This window comes from Crassostrea angulata, chromosome 1 (genome assembly GCF_025612915.1).
Source record: "Crassostrea angulata isolate pt1a10 chromosome 1, ASM2561291v2, whole genome shotgun sequence".
Classification (NCBI taxonomy): Eukaryota; Metazoa; Mollusca; class Bivalvia; order Ostreida; family Ostreidae; genus Magallana; species Magallana angulata.
Window position 1 is genome coordinate 52,051,865 of NC_069111.1, and position 25,812 is coordinate 52,077,676.

The following is a 25,812-nucleotide window of genomic DNA, read 5'->3' on the forward strand; positions in this document are numbered from 1 at the left end:
TTTTTTGTTTCGTATAAATTGTGATCTCGCTTGTAAAGGCATGTTGACCCATAGCATACAAATTAAAATACGAAATCTTACACTTTGAATCTGCCAATCAAAATCATCATTGTTGATGTTATTCAGGAAACATGATGTTCCAGTTTCAAAAGTACAATGAAGATCCTGGTCTTCAACAGATGGTGACGAGGTCTGTGTTGTGGGGAATTGTGTTGGGAACGATGTCACTGTATATAGAGTTGATAATGATGTCGAAATGCCAGCAACATCAAATGAGCATAGGATTTGTAAACAGTGAACCTGTGCTTACGAGTAAAACATGGAAATCACAAACATAAACTAATGCCTCCGATAATCAAACTATTAAAAAAAAATATGCTATGTGATATTGTTGCATTGCTTATAAGAAAACAAGTCTAAGCTATTGCTAAATGAGGACGTGATAGGAAAGATGAATAGAATGATTAATAAATGTATTAGTTAAATGTTGCTGTCTTGTAACCCCTGTCGTTTTACCTGCCCCGCTTTGAAATTCACACCCTGTGTAATTCATTAATCCCTGTCTCGTTACCTACCCCGCTTTAACTACCTGTGTAATTCATTATTTCCCTGTCTCGTTACCGGCAACGCTTTCACAATCTGTGTAAGTCACTAGTCACTTTTTTTCCTTGCTAAAGAGTATGCATTTATTGTCAAAAAAAGCAAGCGATATCGCTTTTTTCGTTGCATAATGCATTAACATAGATTGAACATTTCATTTACATGTTTATACTTTTTACTGAATACTGTTTAAAGCAGTGTTTATATACCGAATATGATCGGGACACCTACCAGTATTACAACTGCCAGCCATAAAGTGGATATCGTCAACAGCAATATCACTCCAGTATCCACTTCCTCTGATACCAATGAATTGAATCTTTCAAATGAAACAAATTTGCACACGTCAAAACTTTAATATTGTAAAAAGTATTACATTTAAATGTTATTACGTTTGGAGATTACATACACATGCAATAGGATATACATGCATATAACAATATGTACCAGTGAGAATAAGTATCATTACATCTATAAGGTAATTTGAAATGAATAGGACATGTGCAGTTTAGTAAGCTTTGAAATGGGATGACCATATTATTTACAAATACCAATTTTCCAAGTTGATATTTAAAATGTCTAAGGTATTTCGAATAGCCATCAAAACATTTACTTCAGTTTCATTTTCTCAATCAAGCTTCGTAAATTAATAATCAACGAAAATTCCTCAAAAAATTCCGGATATCATCTGAATTTTTTGGATTTTACAATCTTGCCCATGCGCATTACATTCACGATAAATCACGGGAGGCTCTTAATTTTATGTTTTCACAATATCACATTTCCATGGATAAACTTGGAAACGACAAAACAAATGCTTGTAAATTTTCATTGGATTTTTTTTCTGTTCATAAAAGAAAATACGGGAGATTTCTCTAATACACTGCATTTACTTAAAAAAAATTCCCGAGAGTTTCGATTGTCAACATGGTGTGTAAAAACGTTGTTGACATATGTTAAATTCTGTAAATATAGATTTATCCTTTTCGAGGAAAGGTATTTATAGCTTCAAAATGGTTTTTTATGAACAATTTGACTGTTATTTTGAACAATGCAACTTTATTAATTTTCTCAAAAATTTTGGAGCAATTCTGCAATTTTCTGATACATTACGGGTGTGGTGAAGGCCTTTCCCGAGACACAGATAATTCCAACTCAGAAGAGTGTAGTGAAATTTATAGCATTATTGTAGGCTTGATATTAGCTATGCAAATGTCAACATAATATGGTGTTTTGATGTACCTATTTTGTAAATGCCCGATATCATATGCAATGCCAAACCGTGCACGCACGGGTCAAAGTCTAGTACATGTATTAAGAAAAATAAAAGAACTTTGAACGCTTACATCCGTTTCCCGCCTACATTTTACATCAAAATATTTCGGAATTTATGTCAGATATTCAAAAACAAATTTATCTACTAAAAAGTATGATCAAATTCTAATTGATTTATATCAAAATTAAATTTGTAGTCAAATTATTAATTTTTAAACAAAAGTTTAGCTTACGAGGGGTCCAAACAAATTTCATTGAAATCGGTCTCTATGAGTGTGAAAATATTATTTAGCGGTCGATATGTGCATTAAAAACTTAACAATCACGTGTTTACAATAGATATTGAGTAAAATTTCATTTTAATTCATATCTGCTAATTCTTTTCAAAAATAGTTTGAAAAACATCTGGTTTTTTTGGAATGTATTTCGGTCTGTACACATATGTTTCCGCCCCCCCCCCCCCCCCTCCGTGAAACAACAAACCCTTCGGTAAAAATATGCTAAATAACAATAATTAAAACCCCTCAAAAGGAATTTTTGTTTCAATATGGAAGATGTTTTAAAAACATTTCCGCTATTTTCTAATGGGAAATGAGCTATTTGAACCCAAAATACAAATGTATCTCTCTTTGTTTGACCAAATCATTTATATTTAATGAAAGTATATACATACTATGTTTACATTATTATAAAAAAATACCTTTAATTAGACAATTTTCAAAAAATTACTTTTAGTTAGGCGGCTAGACAAGCTATCGTTCGCAGTCCTTATGCAACATTCGTTCCTGTGTCCCTTAAAGGCTTTGTAAATAGTGTTAGTGGCCTGCTTCTCGTAAAATTCACGGATATTACAAGCGTGTAGTCCATATGTGGAAATGAAGTTAATAGGATACCTTTCCATTTGAAGGAGGAACATCGACACTTGTGACGATCCACTTGTTCCCTTGGGCGTACTGTTTGCTGAATAAGATTTGGTCGCCGTTAGGAGACTTTATCGCCACTTGCAAGGTACCAATGGTCGCGCCATACATATGGTAAGCAAAGGAAAGGCAGAATGTCGTAGCTACAACGTAAACATTTATTTGAACGGTATTAATCATTTTGGGGATTATACTATTCAAGAAACAGTTAAACCATTCTGATATGTAAATAAAAAAATGAACACTAGCAAATATAATTGGAATGTTCAAATAAACATATTTTATCTGCTTTCCACATTTATATCCGTGTTGTACGATGAGCTTAGCACAAGAGGTGTACGGTTCAAAACCCACCACTATCTGTGTGTTGTACAATCAGCGAGATAAAGGAAGTAATTCCCTGTGATCCCCTTTTCCGCTAAAAATGTGACACCAACATGAGCTCCGTGGGACGCAATTGTCTTTCCACAAATTTATTTAAAAATTAAATTTGTTGTTATGACTATGCTTACATGAAAAATAATTCTGTTCGTCTCTACACAAGGAAACTATTTACATTTCTTCAGTTAAAAAAAAACAAATGGGGAGTGACGATTATTGTCTTTTTAGAGACCTACTTGTAATGATATAGTGGCTCTCTAAAATGGCTACATCATCCTTTCGTATTCCAGAGGTTTCGATGTACGAGTAAAGTTGACCCTCGTAAGCTGAGCTAGGACCTGTGTCTAACGACGGCGTGTTATTCTGAAATTACATACATGAAAGCACTTAATGGCGTATCTATACTACTGTATTAAAATAATAGACTCGAATTTTTGGTCTTTAATACCGATAAATCGGAAGAATAGTTCCTTTTGTTTTATATATTTTAAACATCATAATGATTGATACTTGAAGATTACCAATTTGTTTTTATGTTTTCTCAGTTAAGCTTGTCTAATTAATAATCAACGAAAATTGCTCAAAAAACCCCGGAAATCATCTGGATTTTTTGGATTTTACAATCTTGCGCTTGCGCAATACATTCACGCTAACAGGATCTTTAGTTTATGTTTCCACAATATCATATTTGAATGAATAAACTCAGAAATGAAAATACAAGTATGGGTAAATTTTCATTGGACTATTGCTTTATATTATGTTCATATACATTAATGATTTCTTATGAGAAAAAAGTATAAAATAACAAAATTAATATACATTTCAACTAAGTACTTACTTTTGTATTCGTGATGACAAAAAATATTTCATTTATACATGCAAAAAATTGTACAATACATTTCTTAGAAGAGAGAGGATAGAATATATTTTATTGTGAAAATGAATAATGTCCTAATTGGACCAAGTTTTACGATAGAATGCGTTCCGTGTATTGTCTCTGTAGCAAAGAAAATACGTGTACGTTGGTGAAAATGTGTTGAATTCTTCCAGTATATAAATTCAAAATTTTAGATGTCAGAAAGGTATTTACAGTCGCTAAAAGGTTTGTTGTGATTAATTTGACTGTTATTTTCAAAGCAACTTCATTAATTTTCTCCAAAATCGTTCCGGAACGATTCTGCAATTTTCTGCTACATTACGTGTATAAGGGAGGCATTCTAACTGTGTTGAGGGCCTTTCCAGAGACACAGTTAGATTATTCAAGTTAAGAAAAGTGTATAGTCTGTTACGTAAATGTCAATAACAAGGTGTGTCGATGTACCTATTCCGTAAATGTCCGATATGCAATGTCAACACGTGCACGCACGGGTCAAAGTCTAGTCTATATTAATTTAACCAAACCCGGTCCAATTTTTTGCTTCGTATAAATTGTAATCTCGCTTGTAAAGGCATGTTGACACATAGCATACAAATTAAAATACGAAATCTTACTCTTTGAATCTGCCAATCAAAATCATCATTGTTGATGTTATTCAGGAAGCATGATGTTCCAGTTTCAAAAGTACAATGAAGATCCTGGTCTACAACAGGTGGTGACGAGGTCTGTGTTGTGGGGAATTGTGTTACTGGATAAAGAGTTGTTTGGAATGATGTCACTGGATAGAGAGTTGAGGGATTCTGTGTTGCCGGTGATGTAGTAATGTCAGCTACATTAAATGATAAATACTTCTAAATAAGGATGTGATAGGAAAGATGAAGAGAATTATAATGTACCAGTTGAATGTTGCTGTCTTGTAACCCCTGTCCTTTTACCTGCCCCGCTTATACTGTGTAATTCATTAACCCCTGTCACGTTACATGCACCGCTGTCAATACCTGTGTAATTCATTAACTCCTGTCTTGTAACCTGCATAGCTTTTACTACCTGTGTAATTCATTAACTCATGTCTTGTAACCTGTACCGCTTTTACTGCTTGTGTAATTGATTAAGCCCTGTCATGCAACCTGCACCGCTTTTACTAACTGTGTGATTCATTCACCCCTGTCTCATTACCTAAACCTCTTTAACCCCTGTCTCATTACCTACATCGCTTTTACTACCTGTGTAATTCATTAGCCCATTACCCACGCCGCTTTAACTACCTTTGTAATTCATTAAGTACCCTGGTTTTGTTACCTCCACCCATAGATGACACGGTCAGGTTGAAGCCTTTTCCCGCCGTGGCCGTGGACGCGAACGCACTGTCAAACTTCAGCAACATCAAAGTGGGGTTCCCGTGCAATGCTGTTACATAGGTCTCCTTTCTAACTTTTCCACATCGTCTGGAATTGATCAATTGATCATTTGACTTATACCCTTAGAACAAGGTCCAATGCTCTTGAAAAGGGATGAATTTGATTTTCCAAGAATTTGTTTATTCCAAAAATTTTTACACATAATTTATATTTATTTAACGAGACCAAGTACAGTTCGAGTGCGCATGACTTTTTGCAGGTTTTTGTTTTCGTGAGATCGTGGGAGTAAATTTAAATGTCTTATGCATTGTATTTTTATTTAAAATAACATTAATCAAGTGAAATGCTGAAATGGCGCTTACGCTTACGACAATTTCTGTATTGTAAACTATGCACTAAACCCATTAACAAAAAAAAGTATAACGGGTATTCCAAGCGGCCGTTAAAATTTTGTTTTACTGATTTATCAAAAGCACATCAAAAAGCTTATCTAAGCAGCCTAATTGTTTTTTTCTACACCCAATGCACATTACAATATAATTCAGTTCTTACCTAGGTCCTGTTTGACCAATCAGGTTGTACTGTATCTCTAGCCAATGATCGCACGCTGACCAAGCGGTTGTAAGGTCCATCTCTTCTATGGTCATTTCTACAAATTTTCCAGGCATAACCTAAGAAGTAATTGCAATCAACAGTGAGTATACAACTGGTCAATTTCGGGAGATCTACATGATTGTATGTTTCGTTAAAAACCGAACACTTAACAAGACACAAGAATTAAAAATGGATATTCAAAATCTATCCAGACTCTTAGAAGCCTTTCTTTACAGCGCGTAAAATTGTCAGGAATTTATTACAAGCTAATTAGTTCGTAAGTGGATCTAAACAAGGGGTAGGAAAGGGTGCAGTCACACCATTCTGGCATTTTTAAAAATATTTCTCGGAATCCTCCCCATCCCTCCTTTTGAAAAAAAAAAATTTGGATCTGTGCGTGCATTTGATTAAAACAAGAAATACTGCTTATTTATTCCTAAACAGGTTAGATTGTGTTTCTACATATAGTATATATCAGTTTATACCCGGACAGTCAATGTATATATTATTGATTGTATACGACACAAGAGTTGGTATTGACGGATGAAACACCTTTATTTGAAGCCGTTTTACTGGCTGTTGGAAAGGCCAAATACGTAGCGAATAATTTCAGAAAAAATACGTCCATACATAAACTTCCATGAAATACATACCTTCACCAACCAGACACACTCCTTGCCGGTTGGGTAGGGACCACCATTGTTGAAATTTGGTGACGTTATAGTCCTGGATTCTCCGTCGGCTAAAGTTATAATTCCCGGGCCACATTCTGCTTAGAGGGGGAAGTTAAATCTTAAAATGTAACTATCTTGGGTATGTGAAAATTATAATAATAACTAGAGCAAAGCTCGTTGCAAAGCAACGAGTGGGTCTTCCGTTAATGTCGGAAGTAAAGCCAGAAGTTCCTGTAAGAAGCAGAGCTCTTAAACCAACAACAAGAGTAACTAAAATAAAAAGATGAAAAAATCGAATTATTCCTGGTACGACTTAACAAAATCCGAATGATTTTAAGTACGAATTAACAAAAACCTTTCTGATTTCAAAAACGACTTGCCAAAAAAAAATCTGAATGTGTTCAAGTACGACTTAACAATTATTTTTTGGTACGAATTAATTTTCCTTTGAACATTATGCTATTTTTTAAACCGAGGAAGCGGAATCAAAATTTCCGGAAAAATCAATTTTCAAACCCCGATATCTCTGTAATGCATCGTCCGATTTTAAAACGGATTTCAGATTTGAATTCACCATTTCAAGTTCTACAAGACTGTAATATTGTCTTATTTTGTTTAAAAAAATGAAAATTTCCAAAAATTGGAACTGCTTCCGGTTTTGAGCAAAATTGATGAACAAAGTTTTAAACCCTCCAGTACATTATAGAATTGATACATCTATCATCAGTAAAAATTTCAAAGCGATATCTTTAAAGTTTACGGAGATTTCTTCCGGACAAAATCACTTTTTTTAAATTTAAAAATGGCCGCCAAATTTGAACGGAAGTGACGTAAATGCTGAAACTTTAACATCTTTGCGGCATGGTAACTTTACAAAAGCTCTGAAAATTTCATTGAAATCGGATGAAAACTTTTTGAGATATAAAGCCGAGAAGGAGTCAGAAAAAAAATAAAAAATAAAATAATAATAACTAGAGCAAAGCTCGTTGCAAAGCAACGAGTGGGTCTTCCGGTGGTGTCGAGAGTAAAGATAGAAGTTCCTGTATGAAGCAGAGTTCTAAAACCAACTACAAAGAAAATGAAAAAAATATTTTTTTAAAAATCGAAAAATTCTTAGAACGACCTAACAATGTCTGAATGATTTCAAGAACGAATTAACAAAAACCATAACAATTTCTAGAACGACTTAATAAAAACAAAGTCCCGAATGTCTTCAAGTACGAATTAACAATTTCCGAATCATTTTAGGCACGAGTTATTTTAACTTTTAACATAACACTTTTTTCTTAACCAAGAACCTGGAATAAAAATTTCCGGAAAACTCAATTTTTAAATCCCAATATTTTTGTAATGCATCGTCCGATTTTAAAACGGATTTCAGTTTTAAATTAAGCTTAATAAAAGCTCCTTTTTTGTTTTATGATTTATATCAAATTACTGTAAAACGAGAAAATACGGCGCACTACAAATTTTAGCGCCTTTGGCGCAACTGTCTCTAAGCGCTAAAATTAATAGTGCGCCAACGATTTTCCATATGTAATAAATTTCTTCAAGTTGCAAAACAATAACGTCATTCCATTTTTAAGGCTATATAGAAGTGTTCATTTAAATATCAGATGCTGTCGGTTTTGTTTGTTTAAACAATTACACAGGTAAACGGTATGGGTTATCGGGTATAAGTGCCTAAACCTGGATTACTTAATTCAGTTTTAATTGCTTTTCAATATTTCTCATTAGCACCTTGAAAATTGGGCTTCTCCCCATGCCACTTCCATTTAGCGCCTCGAGGTGAAAATGTGATTTAGCGTGGCGATCGTTAACGCTGACAATACATGATTGATAATAATTTCTTTGATCTCTGATTAGTGGATATAAAGATAACAAGACGATACCTATTTTTTTAAATGTAAAATTACTGCGAAAAAGATTCTCTCATGGTGATCGAAACTCATGGTGATTTCATTTTTAGTTTCGGGACTCTTCTAGTGTTATCCAAGTCGACACGTTAAATTCAAAGTCCGATAACTCAAATTTGCTTACCAACAAAAATTACACATCATCGCCAATAAATGAGGTTTTCATATCTATCTACTGACGATTTACACAAAAGTAAGTGTATTGTTCTCAACGACAGTTTACCATGCATGCGAGATAGAAATCAAAGTCATTGTGTTCACGTGCTTAAGTGAACACAGAACTAAATTTAGGGCGTGATCATTAATCAAACAACAACATTTTTGTATTCTTTTTTAAAGAAAAGATGCATGCGCTAAAATATAATTGCGCTAATGTACTGGCACTTGCGTTTGCGCTAAAATACGTATGCGCCAAATTTTCTCGTTTTACAGTATTAGTCAGAAAAAAGTTAATATAAAAAAGACTTATTAGCCCTTCTGGCCCCTAATTTGAGGGGTCAGCCCCTTTTTCTTGATATCAAATAAAAGGTATCGCTAATATAAACATATTTTGTTTTACAAATGTTCACGAATGGTTAACCGTTATCGAGATATCTAAACAACTGTATTTTAGGGGCCGAGCCTTTAACTCTTAACCGGGGCCACTAACAAAATTTATGGTATCATATTGTTCAGAACATTATTTTGAACAACTTTTGGTCTACATTGCTTTAAAAAATATTTCTCCTTTTTCACAGATATTAATGATCAAAGTTTTGAATTCTGGCCCCTTGAAACCCATAATTACGTAATATATGACTTAGGTATGGTACTGTATAGATAAACAGCTGTACAATGAACATTTTTGCTTCTATAATTAATAACAAATAATTGTTCAGTAAAGAGTTCTTGTAAGAAGATTTAAGACTCCTCTTGACCCCTAATTGGCGGGGCCAGCCGCTTTTTCTTGATATCAAATAAAAGGTCTTGCAAATATAAACATATTTTGTTAAACAAGTGTTCACGAAATGTTAACCGTTCTTAGGATATCTTTACAAATGTGTTTTTAAGGGCCGACCCTTTATCTCCTAAATGGGGCCATGAACAAAAAAAAATTAAAGGTGGCATATTGTACAGAACATTATTTTAAGCAACTTTTGTCCTTCAATGCTTTTCAAAATATTTCTCCTTTTTCATATATTAATGATCGAAATTTTGAATTTCTGGCCCCTTGAAACCACTAATTACGTAACATATGACTTAAGTATGGTACTGTATAGATAAACAGCTGTACAATGAACATTTTTGCTTCCATAATTAATAACAAATTATTATTCAGTAAAGAGTTATTGTAAGAAGACTTTACAGCCCTCTTGGCCCCTAATTTGAGGGGCCAGCCCCTTTTTCTTGATATCAAATGAAAGCCCGTGTAATTTGAAACAACTTTTGCATTACATGTTTTATAAAAATATTTGTACATCAAAAGATTTCACAAAAAATGTGCAAACATTTCTTGAACAAATTTGGTGTCAATTTTCAGGTCCAGGCGAGCTTTGGGGCCTTTAGTAATTTTCATCATTGGAAGCATGGGGGTACATCTACATACATTCATCTACAATCCCTGAAAATTTCAAGCTTCTATCTTGATTAGTTTCGGAGGAGATGCATGGACAAAATGACCCTTAAAAATTTATAAAATCGTCAATATCTGAAACCGGAAGTGACTTCAGCAAAAAACTTAACTAAAAACATTTATCCCCTCCGATGTCGTATAAGTCCGGAAAATTTTGTGCAAATCGGGCGAATAGTTTTCGAGAAATAAAGCTTTAAAGAAGGCAGAAAAAGAATGTTAAGAATAATAATAATAGAAAGAATCCGTAGAATAACAAGAGGGTCTTCCGTTGGAAACGGAAGACCCTAAAAAGAAACCGAAGAAAAACAAGAGGGTCTTCCGTTGGAAACGGAAGACCCTAATAATAGACGAATAACCTTATTACAAGAATTTCTAATGACTTACAAAGGGCTCAGAGGCCGTCGACAACATCGTGTACGGATACATTTACTTATAAAGTCGACCCCCGCCCCCATAATTTAACAATCTTTCTGTCATTTTCAAATCGAAAGCATGCTATAAAACTTCATATTCATCGTTAAGAGAGAGAGAGAGAGAGAGAGAGAGAGAGAGAGAGAGAGAGAGAGAGAGAGAGAGAGAGAGAGAGACATAGGCTAATATGAAAGAAACTTATCTCAATGGTATGGAGGACCCTTACCTCTGTACTCATAAAAATAATAGGAGAATCTACCTCAAAAATTAATGATAAAGAACTCAAATCTATAAAACCTTTTTCACTAACTTTTTATTTATCTTGTTACCTGGATCAGTACGGACGGATTGACACAGATCCCCCGTGAGTCCATCAGGGCAGTGACAATTACAGGTGTGAAGTACAAAGCCCCCGTTCTGACACTGCTTCAGGGGGGTGTTTCCATCGGCGCCCCGGCAGGGTGCTGAAAACATTCTCTCATTTCATTATAGTTAGTCAAGTGTGTCTAGCGTAATTTACATGTGAAGCTAAACGCGAAAAGCATGTAATATCACGTTTCACGTTATTTATGACGTGATTTCACGTCAGGTATACATAAAATTGCAAGTGTTTATGAATCTGAAACATAAATACATGTCTGATATTAATTTTAGATCTATGGTGACCGAAATTATGAAACTGTGTGAATAGGATATTTGCATTGTTGGTATTTTTACTTTTAGGTATTTTTTTTTCAATCTTTAATAGCAATTCCTTCGTTTGCATATCTAAACTTTTTCTTGAGACTCAAAACACTCATTTATTGCAATGCAAAAACGTTTAATTATATGAATAATATTTTTCATTTACTGTTTTTCTTTTAATGATATAACATATCCACACACATACAATCCATGATCCAATAAAAACAAAAGACTATTCATAATGATACAATTTTGTGGAAATTGATTCAGAAGTTCATGAAGCTCTTGAGATAAAAATATTTCAGAAAAAAGGTTTTTTTTTCCATTCAAGCCATCGACCATTATGTTTATTATACGAAGAATTTCTTATAGAGTCTAAATTTGAGGATGTGTTTAAAGTTTTGTCATTAAATCTTTAATATGAAACTAAAAATGCGTTGCTATCAGAAACTCTATCAGACTTTAAACTCATCCTTTATAAGTCGATGAGGGAATAAGATAGTGCAAATACCCATTTGGTTTAGTCGTAATATACGATTTCCTTTTTTTTAAATTAAATATATTTGATAATCTCATAATACAAATTTACTAAAGGAAGATTTCTAATTCTTTTATTCAGTTTTGAATATATCAACAAAAAAGAAAAAAATTAAACCCTAAAATTTGTTAGTATGGAACCCACAACCTAAAAACCCAATTTGATATGGTTACTTAATTTCTGGTGCTCTAACCACTGAACCATTTGAGTAACAATAACGTTCGGTGTTTAAATGCTATATGCGACTTTGCCATGAATCTATGGAATTGTATTTATTTCCTAAAACGTTCAATTGTTGATATACAAAATATGTTGTTTTTTAAAGGACAGTAGGTCATCTCTTCACGTTTTTGTTTATTGAAATCGATTTAATTTTTATTTAACCTTATTTAGAGAATGACAAAAAAAGAGCTCAGATCCACTCTATAAAAGAAAACGCATTAAAGTTCTAAACAATGACACTATTTGGAGGTTTTGACACGCATACGCTACCATAAATTAACATATTCCAATTACTTAACATATTTAAGTGTTACAAATTGATGTTATGTTGAATATACATTGGGTTTTTTTAATAATTCTAAAAAGAAACTATCAGACTTTTAATAAACACAATGACATCAAGACCTCATTAACTATAAGGAATAATTAAATAATTATGTGTACCTGTACAATTATAACCATCAGTAATATCCTGTATATCGTAGAACATGAGTCCAGTGGCAGAATCAGCCAGGAAATCCAGGCGTCGATCCTTGAACTCAATGGTAGGTTGTCCGTTTGTGCTAAATGACTGAAGAAAGGATCGACATAAAATCAGACCTGATAACATTACAGTATAAAGTCATGCTGGACGTCAATATTTTAGTTTGAATTTTACTTAATTACATTTACATTTTATGGTTCAAATTTGACTCATGATTTGTGTACATTCTTTAACTAAAATCATTATTTTTTGGAGCAACAAAAAGTTTAACTAACTGCTCTTAGATCATAATTTGGTGGCCATGCATAGTCAAAGATTTTCTTCATACTTTATTATTGATAGACTTTGATAAGTAAAAAAAACTTAAAACCATTTATTTGGTGCTATGTGGTACTGTTGTTATGGTAACAGAGACTAAGATGTAGAAATGGAATATCAATCATTTTAGAACATATTGTGAGTAATCGAAACAAATTTCTTGGGTAGAATATATAATGAAAAAATTTAATATGGAAAAACGCATATACTAAAAGTGTTTCCATGGTAGCTAAACAGATATTTCAAAATATGATTTAATTTGAATTAATGCAAATCTTTTTAAAATAATTGCCGTTGGTATGGATTTCGGTGAGATTTTCTTTGCATCTTTAATACCCATAGCTACAACACTTCTGTTTTGCACAACATAACTTTTTGTGGCATATTATAAAACTATGGGCATATTTCCAACAATTACAGTTGCCAAACATTTCTAAAATCATGAATTACAGCATATCAAAATCAACTTCGATTTTTCAGGGGTTTTTTTTCCATTTTTTCCCCTTCTTACCATAGCAACGGGTGTCAATTTTCAAAATTAAATGTTCACCACTTGGATATTGAAAGCGATGTAAAAAATCAAGAGCTTATAAGAACACGTAACAAAACCGATTTTTAAAAATCCCGTCGATTTTCATGGTAACATTTTAAAAGTACTGATAGTGTATATTAGTGGACAAAACCTTCTAATGTGGCTTCAAACTGGGTAAATTTTACTATTTTCCATCATTAGCCTCGGTTACTATGGCAACGGCTATTCTCAGCAACCATATTTTAGTTGCATTTTAAACTAAGATGATCCACGTTTGAAATAGAGAGACGATTGGTGACCATGCGTACCGTTAAGATATACTGGATCACAGTAACGGTAAACAGACTTACTGTTTAGATATACTTTGACACGGTAACAGTTAACAAACTTATCGTTAAGATATACTGGATCACGGTAACGGTAAACAAACTTATCCTTAAGATATACATGTACTAGATCACGTTAACGGTTAACAGACTTACCGTTAAGATATAGTGGTCACGGTAGCGGTAAACAAACTTGCCGTTTATTAAGAAATACTGAGTCACGGTAACGATTAACAAACTTATCGTTAAGATATACTGAATCACAGCAACGGTAAACAAACTAATCGTTAAGATATACTGGATCACAGCAATGGTAAACAAACTTATCGTTAAGATATACTGAATCACAGCAACGGTAAACAAACTTATCGTTAAGATATACTGAATCACAGCAACGGTAAACAAACTAATCGTTAAGATATACTGAATCACAGCAACGGTAAACAAACTTATCGTTAAGATACACTGAATCACAGCAACGGTAAACAAACTTATCGTTAAGATACACTGAATCACGGCAACGGTAAACAAACTTATCGTTAAGATATACTGAATCACGGCAACGGTAAACAAACTAATCGTTAAGATATACTGAATCACGGCAACGGTAAACAAACTAATCGTTAAGATATACTGAATCACGGCAACGGTAAACAAACTAATCGTTAAGATATACTGAGTCACGGCAACGGTAAACAAACTTATCGTTAAGATATACTGAGTCACGGTAACGGTTAACAAACTTATCGTTAAGATATACTGAATCACAGCAACGGTAAACAAACTTATCGTTAAGATATACTGAATCACAGCAACGGTAAACAAACTTATCGTTAAGATATACTGAATCACAGCAACGGTAAACAAACTTATCGTTAAGATATACTGAATCACAGCAACGGTAAACAAACTTATCGTTAAGATATACTGAATCACAGCAACGGTAAACAAACTTATCGTTAAGATATACTGAATCACAGCAACGGTAAACAAACTAATCGTTAAGATATACTGAATCACAGCAACGGTAAACAAACTTATCGTTAAGATATACTGAATCACAGCAACGGTAAACAAACTAATCGTTAAGATATACTGAATCACAGCAACGGTAAACAAACTTATCGTTAAGATATACTGAGTCACGGTAACGGTTAACAAACTTATCTTTAAGTGAAGTATAAATCAACTGTATTATATTAGATTGCGCAAAAACATGCGCAATGCAAACTAAAGTCGGCCTCCTTAAGTGAAAGATTGGATCACGGCAACAAACTTATCGTTAAGATATACTGAATCACAGCAACGGTAAACAAACTAATCGTTAAGATATACTGAATCACGGCAACGGTAAACAAACTAATCGTTAAGATATACTGAATCACGGCAACGGTAAACAAACTTATCGTTAAGATATACTGAATCACGGCAACGGTAAACAAACTAATCGTTAAGATATACTGAATCACGGTAACGGTTAACAAACTTATTGTTAAGATATACTGAATCACAGCAACGGTAAACAAACTTATCGTTAAGATATACTGAATCACAGCAACGGTAAACAAACTAATCGTTAAGATATACTGAATCACAGCAACGGTAAACAAACTAATCGTTAAGATATACTGAATCACAGCAACGGTAAACAAACTTATCGTTAAGATATACTGAATCACAGCAACGGTAAACAAACTTATCGTTAAGATATACTGAATCACAGCAACGGTAAACAAACTTATCGTTAAGATATACTGAATCACAGCAACGGTAAACAAACTTATCGTTAAGATATACTGAATCACAGCAACGGTAAACAAACTAATCGTTAAGATATACTGAATCACAGCAACGGTAAACAAACTTATCGTTAAGATATACTGAGTCACGGTAACGGTTAACAAACTTATCTTTAAGTGAAGTATAAATCAACTGTATTATATTAGATTGCGCAAAAACATGCGCAATGCAAACTAAAGTCGGCCTCCTTAAGTGAAAGATTGGATCACGGCAACAAACTCACTGTCAAACTATACTGGAGCACGGACTCATAGTCGTAAGGGTTATAGTCATAGGTGTTGGATTTCGCCATGTTGTTGTTAGTTTCTCCTCCCTGGATGTTACTCCACAGCATGGTGACGTAATTATCTCGGTCATTCCTGGACTGTTCGTGCTCCTGGCCGATAGCATGCGTCATTTCATGAACAGCTGTCGATACCTTCAATATGATTGGTAGTTACATCTTAGAACAAGGGAAATAATTCTTTTTTAATACTTTCATATTCCAATTTATTCGAACATCATATTACCGAAACACAGCCTGGGTCTTCTAAACTGATTTGCTGTTTGTCGTCAAAGACTCTACCAACATAGGACCAACATCCACTGCAACAAAGCACAAGAATTTACAAACATAAACATCAACGTTACTGCAACAAAGTCTGATACTGTAGAAACCAAGCGTCTGTACCTGCCAGAGATGAACTCAATGTAGGTAGAATAAGAGGCCTTGTTAGCCTCCGCCGAACCATAGGGGACCCACTTCAAACAGGTGTAGTCAGTGAACTGTTGAATGGCCTTGTTAAGGACGTCTACATTACTCTGATCTGTGGCTAAATTAAAACTACTTACATGTAAGAATAGATATTGCCTTTTTTTAATATAATGTTGAAATTTCTGCTGGTAATATCAACTCTCATGTATCAAACAACTCAGTATAAAAGACCCACACAGACTGCTGTCAATGGTGTAAGGGATGATGTTATCTGTCCAGAGAGTGGCCGACTTCAGGAAATTCTTCTTTCTTCCACCATTCTATAAGGTAGTGAAAAGATCAGATTAATTACGATAAATTTGGTCAATCAGAATTTATTAATTTTGTGTCAAAGAAATATTATTTTTACTTTAAACACGTAAAGAATCGACGGGATTTTGAAAAACTCGTTTCGGTTAGCTTTGCCCCCTCCCTTCTTCACTTTTAAAAAAATTTCTATGAGCCTGGCTGTGTTGATTCATTAGGTCTTTCCACCTTTCAGGTGAAAGACCTTTTGTTTTCTTTATGTTTTTTATTATTCTTATAATTTTTCTTTTCTATTTTCCTTGGGACAACTTTTTTATTTCAAGAGATATTGAAACAATTTTTTCTTTATGTTATTGGCCATTAAAAGTTATGGTATCAAATGACCCTTTGCTTGATCATTCCCAAAACTTACAAAGTTATTGCCCTTGTGTACGAAAAGCTTGTTATCGCTACTCCTCTGAAACCATAAGAGATAGAGACTTGGAACTTTTACCAATGTCTTCAGTACACTTAGAGGGTTCTTCAATCTACTAATACCGAAAGGATCTGAGCCCCCCTTCTATCAGTTATTGCCCCTGAAAGTATTTGAATTTCCTTAAAATCACTTCCAACTTTTTTTATTATTTATCCTAGAGACTTTGGACCACTTGGGATGGAAGCATCTACCTTGGCCGAACAAAATGACATAAAGGTCAAGGTCATCTGCAAATCTCTTAATTAATGAGTTTTTAGATCTTTTTTGTTAAAGATGGAAGAGAAAAACTTTTTCATGGATGTAGTAGGACATCTTAAGACATTTCAAAATATATCCCCTTGGCTCCTTCTTATAAATAGTTACAGAGTTATTGCCCCTTTTGTACGAAAACCTTGTTATCGCTACTCCTCTGAAACCATGAGAGATAGAAACTTAAAACTTTTACCAATGTCTTCAGTACACTTAGAGGGTTCTTCAATCTATTCATACCAAAAGGATCTGAGCCCCCCTTCTGGTAGTTATTGCCCCTGAAAGTATTTACATTTCTATAAAATCACTTCCAACTTTTTCATTACTTATTATAGAGACTTCGGACCACTTGGGATGGAAGCATCTACCTTGGCCGAACAAAATGACATAAAGGTCAAAGGTCAAGGTCATTTGGAAATCTCTTAATTAATGAGTTTTTGTGTCTATTTTGTTTAGGGTGGTAGAGAAAAACTTTTTCATGGATGTAGTAGGACATCTTAAGGCATTTCAAAATATCACCCTTTGACCCTTGCCATGTAACAATTATAGAGTTATTGCCCCTATTGTACAAAATGCTTGTTATCGCTACCCCTCATTAACCGTTAGAGGTAGAGACTTGAAACTTTTAATAATGTATTCAGTACACTTAGACGCTCGTTCAATCTATCATACCGAAAGGGTCAAAGTCCCTTTTATAGCAGTTATTGCCCCTGAAAGTTTGAACAATCAATAAAAACATAAATAACTTTTGAATCAATAATCATAGATAGATCGGACCACTTGGTATTGAAGCGTCTACCTTGTCAGATCAAAATGACATAAAGGACAAGGGTCAAGGTCAAGCAATAAAAATTTGCAAACTTAATCGTTTGACTCTTTTTGTGAAGTAACGCAGAGAAATACTGTATTCTATCGAAGCAATCTTATGTCAAAAAAAAAACAAAGAGGTGGAAAGACCTCTAATTGTTCGAGAACAATTAGTCTACTAGTTTATTCACTGGCGTTGACCAACGATCTGATTGTTTGATTCTCTGACATTGACGTACCATCTGATTGGTTGAATTTCTGGCAGACTGATCATCTGATTGGTTCATTTACTGACATTAACTTACCATCTGATTCAGCTCCTCAATCTGCTGCTGTGTCAAGCGATGACCGTCATGGGTGTCACCAAATACCTTTCCTTTCTTTGAAGCGATGTTTTCAATACCTTCCGGCTAAAACAAATGAATATAATAACATACAGGTCTCGTGTGTAGAAGCAAGAAGAAGTCCCACAACACAAGCTTGGACTTTAGGTAGTTGTGGCAAACAGCAATTTGACGTAGGCCTGTCTTTATCATTGTAGTCCACTCAACCATGTCTCTTTGAAATCAACAAGATTTGTCTGGCTTTTGAGCTAAGACTACGCAATCTGTGTATGTTACTCTTGAAATTACAACAAAAGATAGCTACATCCTGCAGAAAGTCCTAGGTCTTGTTAAAATAATTCTACTTTATATTGGAATCGATAAAGTGAAGTACATTTGTATAGTCAGAATTACATCCATTATCCAGTATGCTTTGTGACCCATGTTAATCCGAATATTATACTTATACCTACCTATCAATAGGTGTGATATCTGAAAAGTCCCTAAACTAATCAAGTTTTCTTCTGGTATGTGTACTCAAGTAAATGTAATTTAAAAAGTTAAGTATAAAGGTAACAGACAAAACATTTCTCTTCCGAGTTTGTTTTCTAATATTTTAGAGAATATTTGGCCTGAAATTATCAAAATTTGACACGTTAAATTTGCAGATCTTAGGAAAAGTTTTAATTTGCTTAATATATATAAAATCATAATGAGTTGAACATTTATGTTCGTTACTCACGTGTTGGTTGTGTCTGGAACCTTCGTCCACATACATGCTCTCTAATAGATTCACCACGTCAGAGTCGGGATCAACATTACCCTTAGAACGAAGTTGCACTAATTCAATCTTCTATTATTAACGGTAAGTAAACATGACAAAAAATTAATATGTGTAGAGCGAGCAGTGTTTAAAATTAGCACTTTACAAGAATAGCATGATGTTTTTTCCTTCTAGCTAACCTACTTTCCAAATTAATCTTACGTGACAAAGAACCAACTATTATATTCTACCCTTCATTTTGAATTTCGCGCCCTCACCTTCAGCGCCTCCTGGATGAGTTTTTCCCCGCCCTCTGCTTCACGTTCTTTGGGTCCTTTGTCTTCAGTGTTCTGCAACTCATTTTCGTAACGCTCTAACTCCCGTTCTATCATAGCAAGTTCAACATCTGTCTCTTCTTCGTCTATTTCAGAATTCAGTTCAGAATCAGTTGACCTCTGCAGAAGAGATTTTAAGAGTAAATTATCAAAGATACAATTATATGGTGACAACTTCATTAATATCCCTCGACAAAGCTTCCTCATTTCATAGATCATATTGAATATTTTCCGAATTATAGGGTAGGTGTAACTGTACAGCATACAAGATAGAATAATACATTCAAACTACAAGTACATGTGCATTTGTTATCTGATACTACTTTTATTTTCGAATCAGATATTCACATTGCAAGAAATATGCATTCCTGTTATCTTATGTATTTAGTAAATATAAATCTGCCTTGAAGAAAACTTGAAACTTCCGAATGTAAAATAAAAGGCTTGTGTGGTTGACCTCTTGAATCAATTATTTGTAACTTTGTAAAGCGAAAAAAATAATTAAAATGACCATGATGAAAATGTTCGAAGAACTACCATCTGCAATGCGACAATTTAAATGCACTAAAAGAGGATGAGAAAGCACGCCTGTGTAAATCGAGACCCACTTACCTGTACTGAAACTCTATACCTCATTAGTTTCACATTAACGACAAATTGTTTTGCTTTGCAAAAAGAATAAAAAAGCTTTTAAAAAATTCTACATCTGATGTTTGAGCTATTTTTAGTCTATTTGCAACATGTTTTGAGTTTTTTTTAACAGGGCATCAGTTCTGGCTCTAGACAGGTAAATCGCCAATGTTACTATAAATAGCTAAACTTTAAAAGTAAACAAAGAACTAAACAGTGTCAAAAGTAAAAGCTCCCGCTTTACCAAAGAGAGCTATGTTACAACGCACTTTGAAAAATGATGCACTTGTGAAATTTGTATTATTTTATTTGGATATAAACTACATCGCATAGCGGCAACTTTGACCATTTTATCTTGTGATTACGTATGCAGCAAAGTTACTTCCTTAAAATGATCTCTTTTTGGGTAAAAAAAAACCCAAATTAAATGATGTACAATTAATTGAACGGTATTAATATCCCCTCCCCGTTCTCCCTGGCGTTGCATATGCAAATCATATATTCACTAGTGTTTATAGATTATCATACCATTACCTTAATAGAAATCGAAATCCAAAATTAGTGATTTATACATATTTTTTCACAGTGCGTTAAGTGTCTTGATCATAGGAAATGTTAATGTTCCTTCATATAACGCACTTTGAAATATTTTTCAAAGTGCAATAACTTGGTACCAAATATAACGCACTACGAACATTTTTTTCAAAGTGCGTTGTTACAGAGCTATCCCACTTTTTAAAATCTTTTTAATTTTTATTAATTAAGCAAGAAAATTTATTTGTCTGATATTCAATACAATTTTAAAGACAAGTACTACATTTTGGGAACATACACGGAATCCATTATTTATTTTACAACCAACAGAGCGTTGTGTTCGGGCGCATATCGAAGAAAGTGGGGATTGCTTTGAAAAAGCTTGTTTTAAAATTAAATGTACAGTAAATTCTTTCACTAGTCATACATGTTTATGATAGCCACTAAAAAATTTAATCACTCTCTGACGCTTGTTAACATCAAATGCATGCTGCACTGCACCTACAAATGCAGCTGCAACTGTACTAGAATTGTACATTGCAGAAGGACATAAAAACTGAAAACATATTTCAACACCTATTTACATCTATATTGAGAGAGAGAGAGAGAGAGAGAGAGAGAGAGAGAGAGAGAGAGAGAGAGAGAGAGAGAGAGAGAGAGATGTGCAGTCAGTAATGGGGGATGCCAGCCACAAACATACACGATACTATGCACAACTGAACATCAAAAAAGCCCGGCTTTCAGTACATCAATTCTTTGATTATTTATAACGCCTAGCAATAGTGACCTCTTAGCCCTGATGTCAACCAAATGATACATGTACACATATTTAATATTATATCTAAACTTCTTACCTTCAACACGTGTGACACATGTCTTTTTCTCAATTCATTCAGGACGATTCTTGCTTCTTTTTTCCCGATAACTACAATTAAAATAATTATTTAAAAAGATTTAAATTAAAGTTTTCATTAAAATGTTATTCTTATTCTGAAAACCAGATAAAATCATCGAATTTAATGCTGTAGGACAACGTTTATTAGCGACAAATTTACTAATTTCACGATTTGCCAGTGATAAACCAATTTGAGCGATTGTAGTTATTTCAAAACCTAAACAAACCAGAAATACATTAAAGGTTTAGTTTTATTGCGACAAAAAAATTCGTGACGTCGTCTAGAGAATGTCATAAACCTCGCAAAAATTTCTTGCGCGCGAATAAAATTTGTTTCACTGAATAATTAAGATCGGCTTTTGCAACACTGTTTCGATAATGTAGAAAATCATATTTTCCGATTGCAGCCCATTTTTATTTGATTAAAATGATTTCATGTATACACGAAGACTTTCACTCCTTGTTTGAAACCTATCTTTACTTGTATTTGAAATTTGAAAAAAGTTGCTGTTAAAATGAATAATTTGAAAGTTCATAACAATTTAACAATAGAAATAATTTAAATCTCAATGTAGGGGTACATTGTTTACAATCTTTAAGCTTCGTCCCACGTTTAAAATCTCTTAAAACAACGAGTCAAATATGTACATTTTTGTCCTATTTCTATTCTATATTAATGGGCAATTATACAAATTAGAGAGAAATACTCTTTATTGTGTCTTTAAAAAATCTTCAAAAATGCGTCAATCATTACTAAAACGATTCGACCTATTGACACTAATCAGGATGCGTCATTAATTCACTCTAGTTGAAAATTATCAATATCAAGGTGTACTGTTTCATATAACACACCATATAAAAAGCAGTGACTACAAATGATTTTTTTTAAAAACAAAATTTGAAAATAGAGGTTTCCCAGGTTCACATAGATTTTAATTTTTTTTACGTCAAGCACAATCATTTTTCAAATGTTATCATAATTATGATGACAATATTAAGGATTTATGTAAACAATATTTTATTATGTAAAATATTACATAAGGATTGGGCAGCAGGTAATCTACCTATTTGATCCCTTTCCTTATACAGTCGATTTGACAAACAGTGATGGCCTACCGTAAGAACAAATGTAAATGAGGGAGGGAATGGAATCAAAAGCTTGTTACCGGGTAGTATTTATGTACAAAACAAAAATTTGTTGTATTAAGCTAGCATTTCAGCTAAAGGATTAATGGTCATTTATCGAGTGAGGGTTGGTTTTTTCTGTTTAACAGTTAATTGATAATTAATGTGCATATATAAACGATACCTCTCCCATTGTATCCATCCACTGCATGTCCCGCTATACACAAGACAATCAACAACAGAAGTAACACTACAGCTGGCTGCAGGAGACCCATCCTCCCCAGGTGTGATGGATCCTGAACAAGAGGGACTGCGTATATACCAGTCTGGTGGGTTTGGGTAAATCACGAGTCCGGGTATTTAGGTGTACAGGGAGGGATTGTTACGACATAGATGAACACCTTTCCTCCAGAACTATACGGATCTACAAATACAGGTGAAGATGATTATGTAATTGGCTTGGGGAAAAACAACCAAATGTTTTTAAGTTTTTCGATTGGATATCTGACTTCAGAAGTCTATAGTCCATTAATGGCATCGCCTGTTCGCCAAATATTATTTTTAACACGACTAATTAGATTGAGATTAACAAGAAGACTAGGGCGTTCGAGTTCCCTCTCCTACTATTTATTATTCCTGTTCTGTGTTTAAACATGTATAGTGACGGTTTTTATACTTTTATTCAGTACTTCTTTGCTAACCAAATTGTCCATTAAGCTATCCAGTACCTGTTTAAATATACAACTTTTGCAATGCTAGTGAGGAATCTTCAAATTTTCTTTCACTAAAAAGGTTTAGTACAATTTCTTGATTTAACTATATAGCTTAAATAAGTTTTATAGCCTTATAAGGCTATTTGGAATACCTCGCTAATGCTTTTTTCTTGCAGTTTTTCACACAAATTTTGAGAAATAGACAAAAAATCGCAATTTACCTGCGTGATCTATTAATTTTTGCACCATGGGCCATTTAAAAGTAACCTTGATAAAAAAAAAAACCAATTTAAACATTGCTTTAACAAAAAATACATTTCCATTGTTTGGGTAACTGTCCGCCACATTGTTGGCATTGAGGCGTGGATAAGTATGATATCTTCTCATTGTAATGAATTATTAGCAAAAAACTAACTGTATTGTCATGAATCATTTGCCCCAAAAACTTTTAAAATTGTAAGTGCAAGTTTCTCTGAAAGAGACATGAGTTGATGAGTAATCTTTGCATGCATTGTTTACAGAGCAGTTCAAATGTGAAAACGACCACTGCAATAAAATGCGATTTTTATACATGCTGAAAAAATTACATATATAAGACGAATGTATGAGGCAATAGCTAAATCAAGCTACTCTAGTATCTGAATAGCTTGATAAGCTTTATATCTTCTTCAAGCCGGTTATATAGCTAATCGGGAGATTGTACTGGACCTGCTGAAGCTACATGTATGCACCAGCTAGATGTTAAACGACTGTAACATTATCATTGAGCACGACTAGATTTAAATTGTTCACATATTGTTATTGGATATGGCCACTTCCTTGTATTCACTCCGGGATCTCTAAACACATCCTCCCTTACTGCTCTCCAAGAAATGATGAATTTAAGTGCAATATGTTTATCTCGACCTTGTTCAGGTTGGGCACAATTACCCTATTGAGGAATGATTACGCTAAACAGGAACTATTCCCCGTTTCAGTAATAAAAACATTCCCGCAAATGCGGGATTTTGACATGTTTTTCCATTCACGTCGTTTTCTTTAAACTGAACAATAAGTGCAAGAATATTTTTACATTTTATTATCAACAAGGACCCACTTACTATGTGTATGCTTGAAATTTTAACATTTACAGCTGCGTTTCGGCGAAATCCAGTAAAAAACAAAATCTATTCAGCAAATTTTTTACGGTAGCCTCTATGGATAATAATGTGGTTATTTTATACACATGTAAACACGTACAAAAAATTATTCGTTCAATATTTTTTTTCATTTTCTATTAAAATATGGAACAATAATTTCTTTTAATCATTATGTGGTTTTTGATTGAAGTTTCTTCTAAATAAACACAGTTTTATATCATTTTCTCTTAAATTGTAGTTTACGATATGTTTAAAAGCATTGCTGATACAAGCTTCCGTAGTTTTCATGGTCTTCCCGAGATCAAAATATTAAATCCAAAATAAACAACAATTTCTGCATTTATTTTTAAATTTTTCTTGAATGGTTAAGTTGTGTCAACTCATTGAACACAAAACTATGAAATTTTGGGGATTTTAGTAAAAGCAAACAATCAATGGAAAATTTACGATCAATGCAAGAATACTCACGATTTCCACGAGTTCAAAATCGTCATATATTCGTTCGCAGCTGTGGATGATTTAAGTTTTAGGCCACGAAGGTCATTTGTATAAAGTACTTTTGCACCACATTGCATTTCTCGTGCGCTTATTTTTACTTAAAGGGTATTTTTGATTTATTTTAAACATCGAGAAAACCCTGCATATTACTGAAACGGGGAATAGTTCCCGTTTAGCGTAATCATTCCTCAATGCTGTAATTTTGCCCAACCTGTTCACCGGTAAATGTGTCATTAAAGTAAAACACATGCCTGCCGTCGGATTTGTTAGGCCTCGCTTCATGATTGGTTATTAAACATTACATTTAGATAGGTTGCACAACTTACCTCAGTCCCTTTCTCAGCAAAAATATTCAGATATCAGTCTTTTACACTGATATATACCAAGCCAAGAACTGACCAATGGGAAAGTAATCAGAAGTCTTTCGAATTCACCTTGAAAGCTTACCATATATAGAAATCACGTGACAATTTGTCTGCGGTTCGGCCAATTCAATCAATGAGTTGTTTACCATGACGTTGACAATAGTGTTTACAAGTGCGAACCATTCATACCATGCGCCTCACGTATAATCTGCAGATAATATATTGTTTAGTTACAGTGAAGTTTTAATCGGTTTAAGGTTCCTCACTACACCTTGAAATAGTTTCTCAAATCGGCAGAAAATTGCTTGATTATGATAGAAAGCATGATAGATAAGAAGTATACATGTCGAATCGGCGAAAAAATGTGCAATTTTAGATTGAAAAAAATTATATTTTCAAAAATGTCATTCAGTAAACATGAACAAAAGCCCCGGGTGGA

General features: G+C 33.7%; 1 protein-coding gene across 3 annotated transcripts in view; it reads right to left on the bottom strand.

Annotated features, from left to right (window-relative positions):
• Positions 1-25,442, bottom strand: part of LOC128185789 (MAM and LDL-receptor class A domain-containing protein 1-like) — a 59,939-nt gene extending 34,497 nt beyond the window's left edge. For 2 of the 3 annotated variants that reach the window (XM_052855470.1, XM_052855456.1), the window contains exons 1-20: positions 25,335-25,442; positions 22,843-23,082; positions 21,493-21,563; positions 19,418-19,594; positions 19,119-19,199; positions 18,359-18,463; positions 16,452-16,536; positions 16,193-16,334; positions 16,032-16,107; positions 15,746-15,940; positions 12,507-12,633; positions 10,948-11,082; positions 6,659-6,777; positions 5,964-6,082; positions 5,353-5,498; positions 4,668-4,882; positions 3,413-3,539; positions 2,769-2,938; positions 832-919; positions 82-227 (exon numbers count right to left, since the gene is read on the bottom strand). In XM_052855470.1, coding sequence (XP_052711430.1) covers positions 82-227; positions 832-919; positions 2,769-2,938; positions 3,413-3,539; positions 4,668-4,882; positions 5,353-5,498; positions 5,964-6,082; positions 6,659-6,777; positions 10,948-11,082; positions 12,507-12,633; positions 15,746-15,940; positions 16,032-16,107; positions 16,193-16,334; positions 16,452-16,536; positions 18,359-18,463; positions 19,119-19,199; positions 19,418-19,594; positions 21,493-21,563; positions 22,843-22,933 — 2,415 coding nt within the window. In that variant the 5' untranslated portion in view covers positions 22,934-23,082; positions 25,335-25,442. The remainder of the gene's footprint in view (positions 1-81; positions 228-831; positions 920-2,768; positions 2,939-3,412; positions 3,540-4,667; positions 4,883-5,352; positions 5,499-5,963; positions 6,083-6,658; positions 6,778-10,947; positions 11,083-12,506; positions 12,634-15,745; positions 15,941-16,031; positions 16,108-16,192; positions 16,335-16,451; positions 16,537-18,358; positions 18,464-19,118; positions 19,200-19,417; positions 19,595-21,492; positions 21,564-22,842; positions 23,083-25,334) is intronic. The other variant, XM_052855463.1, reaches the window with a different exon arrangement.
• Between the last annotated feature and the right edge of the window lie 370 nt (positions 25,443-25,812).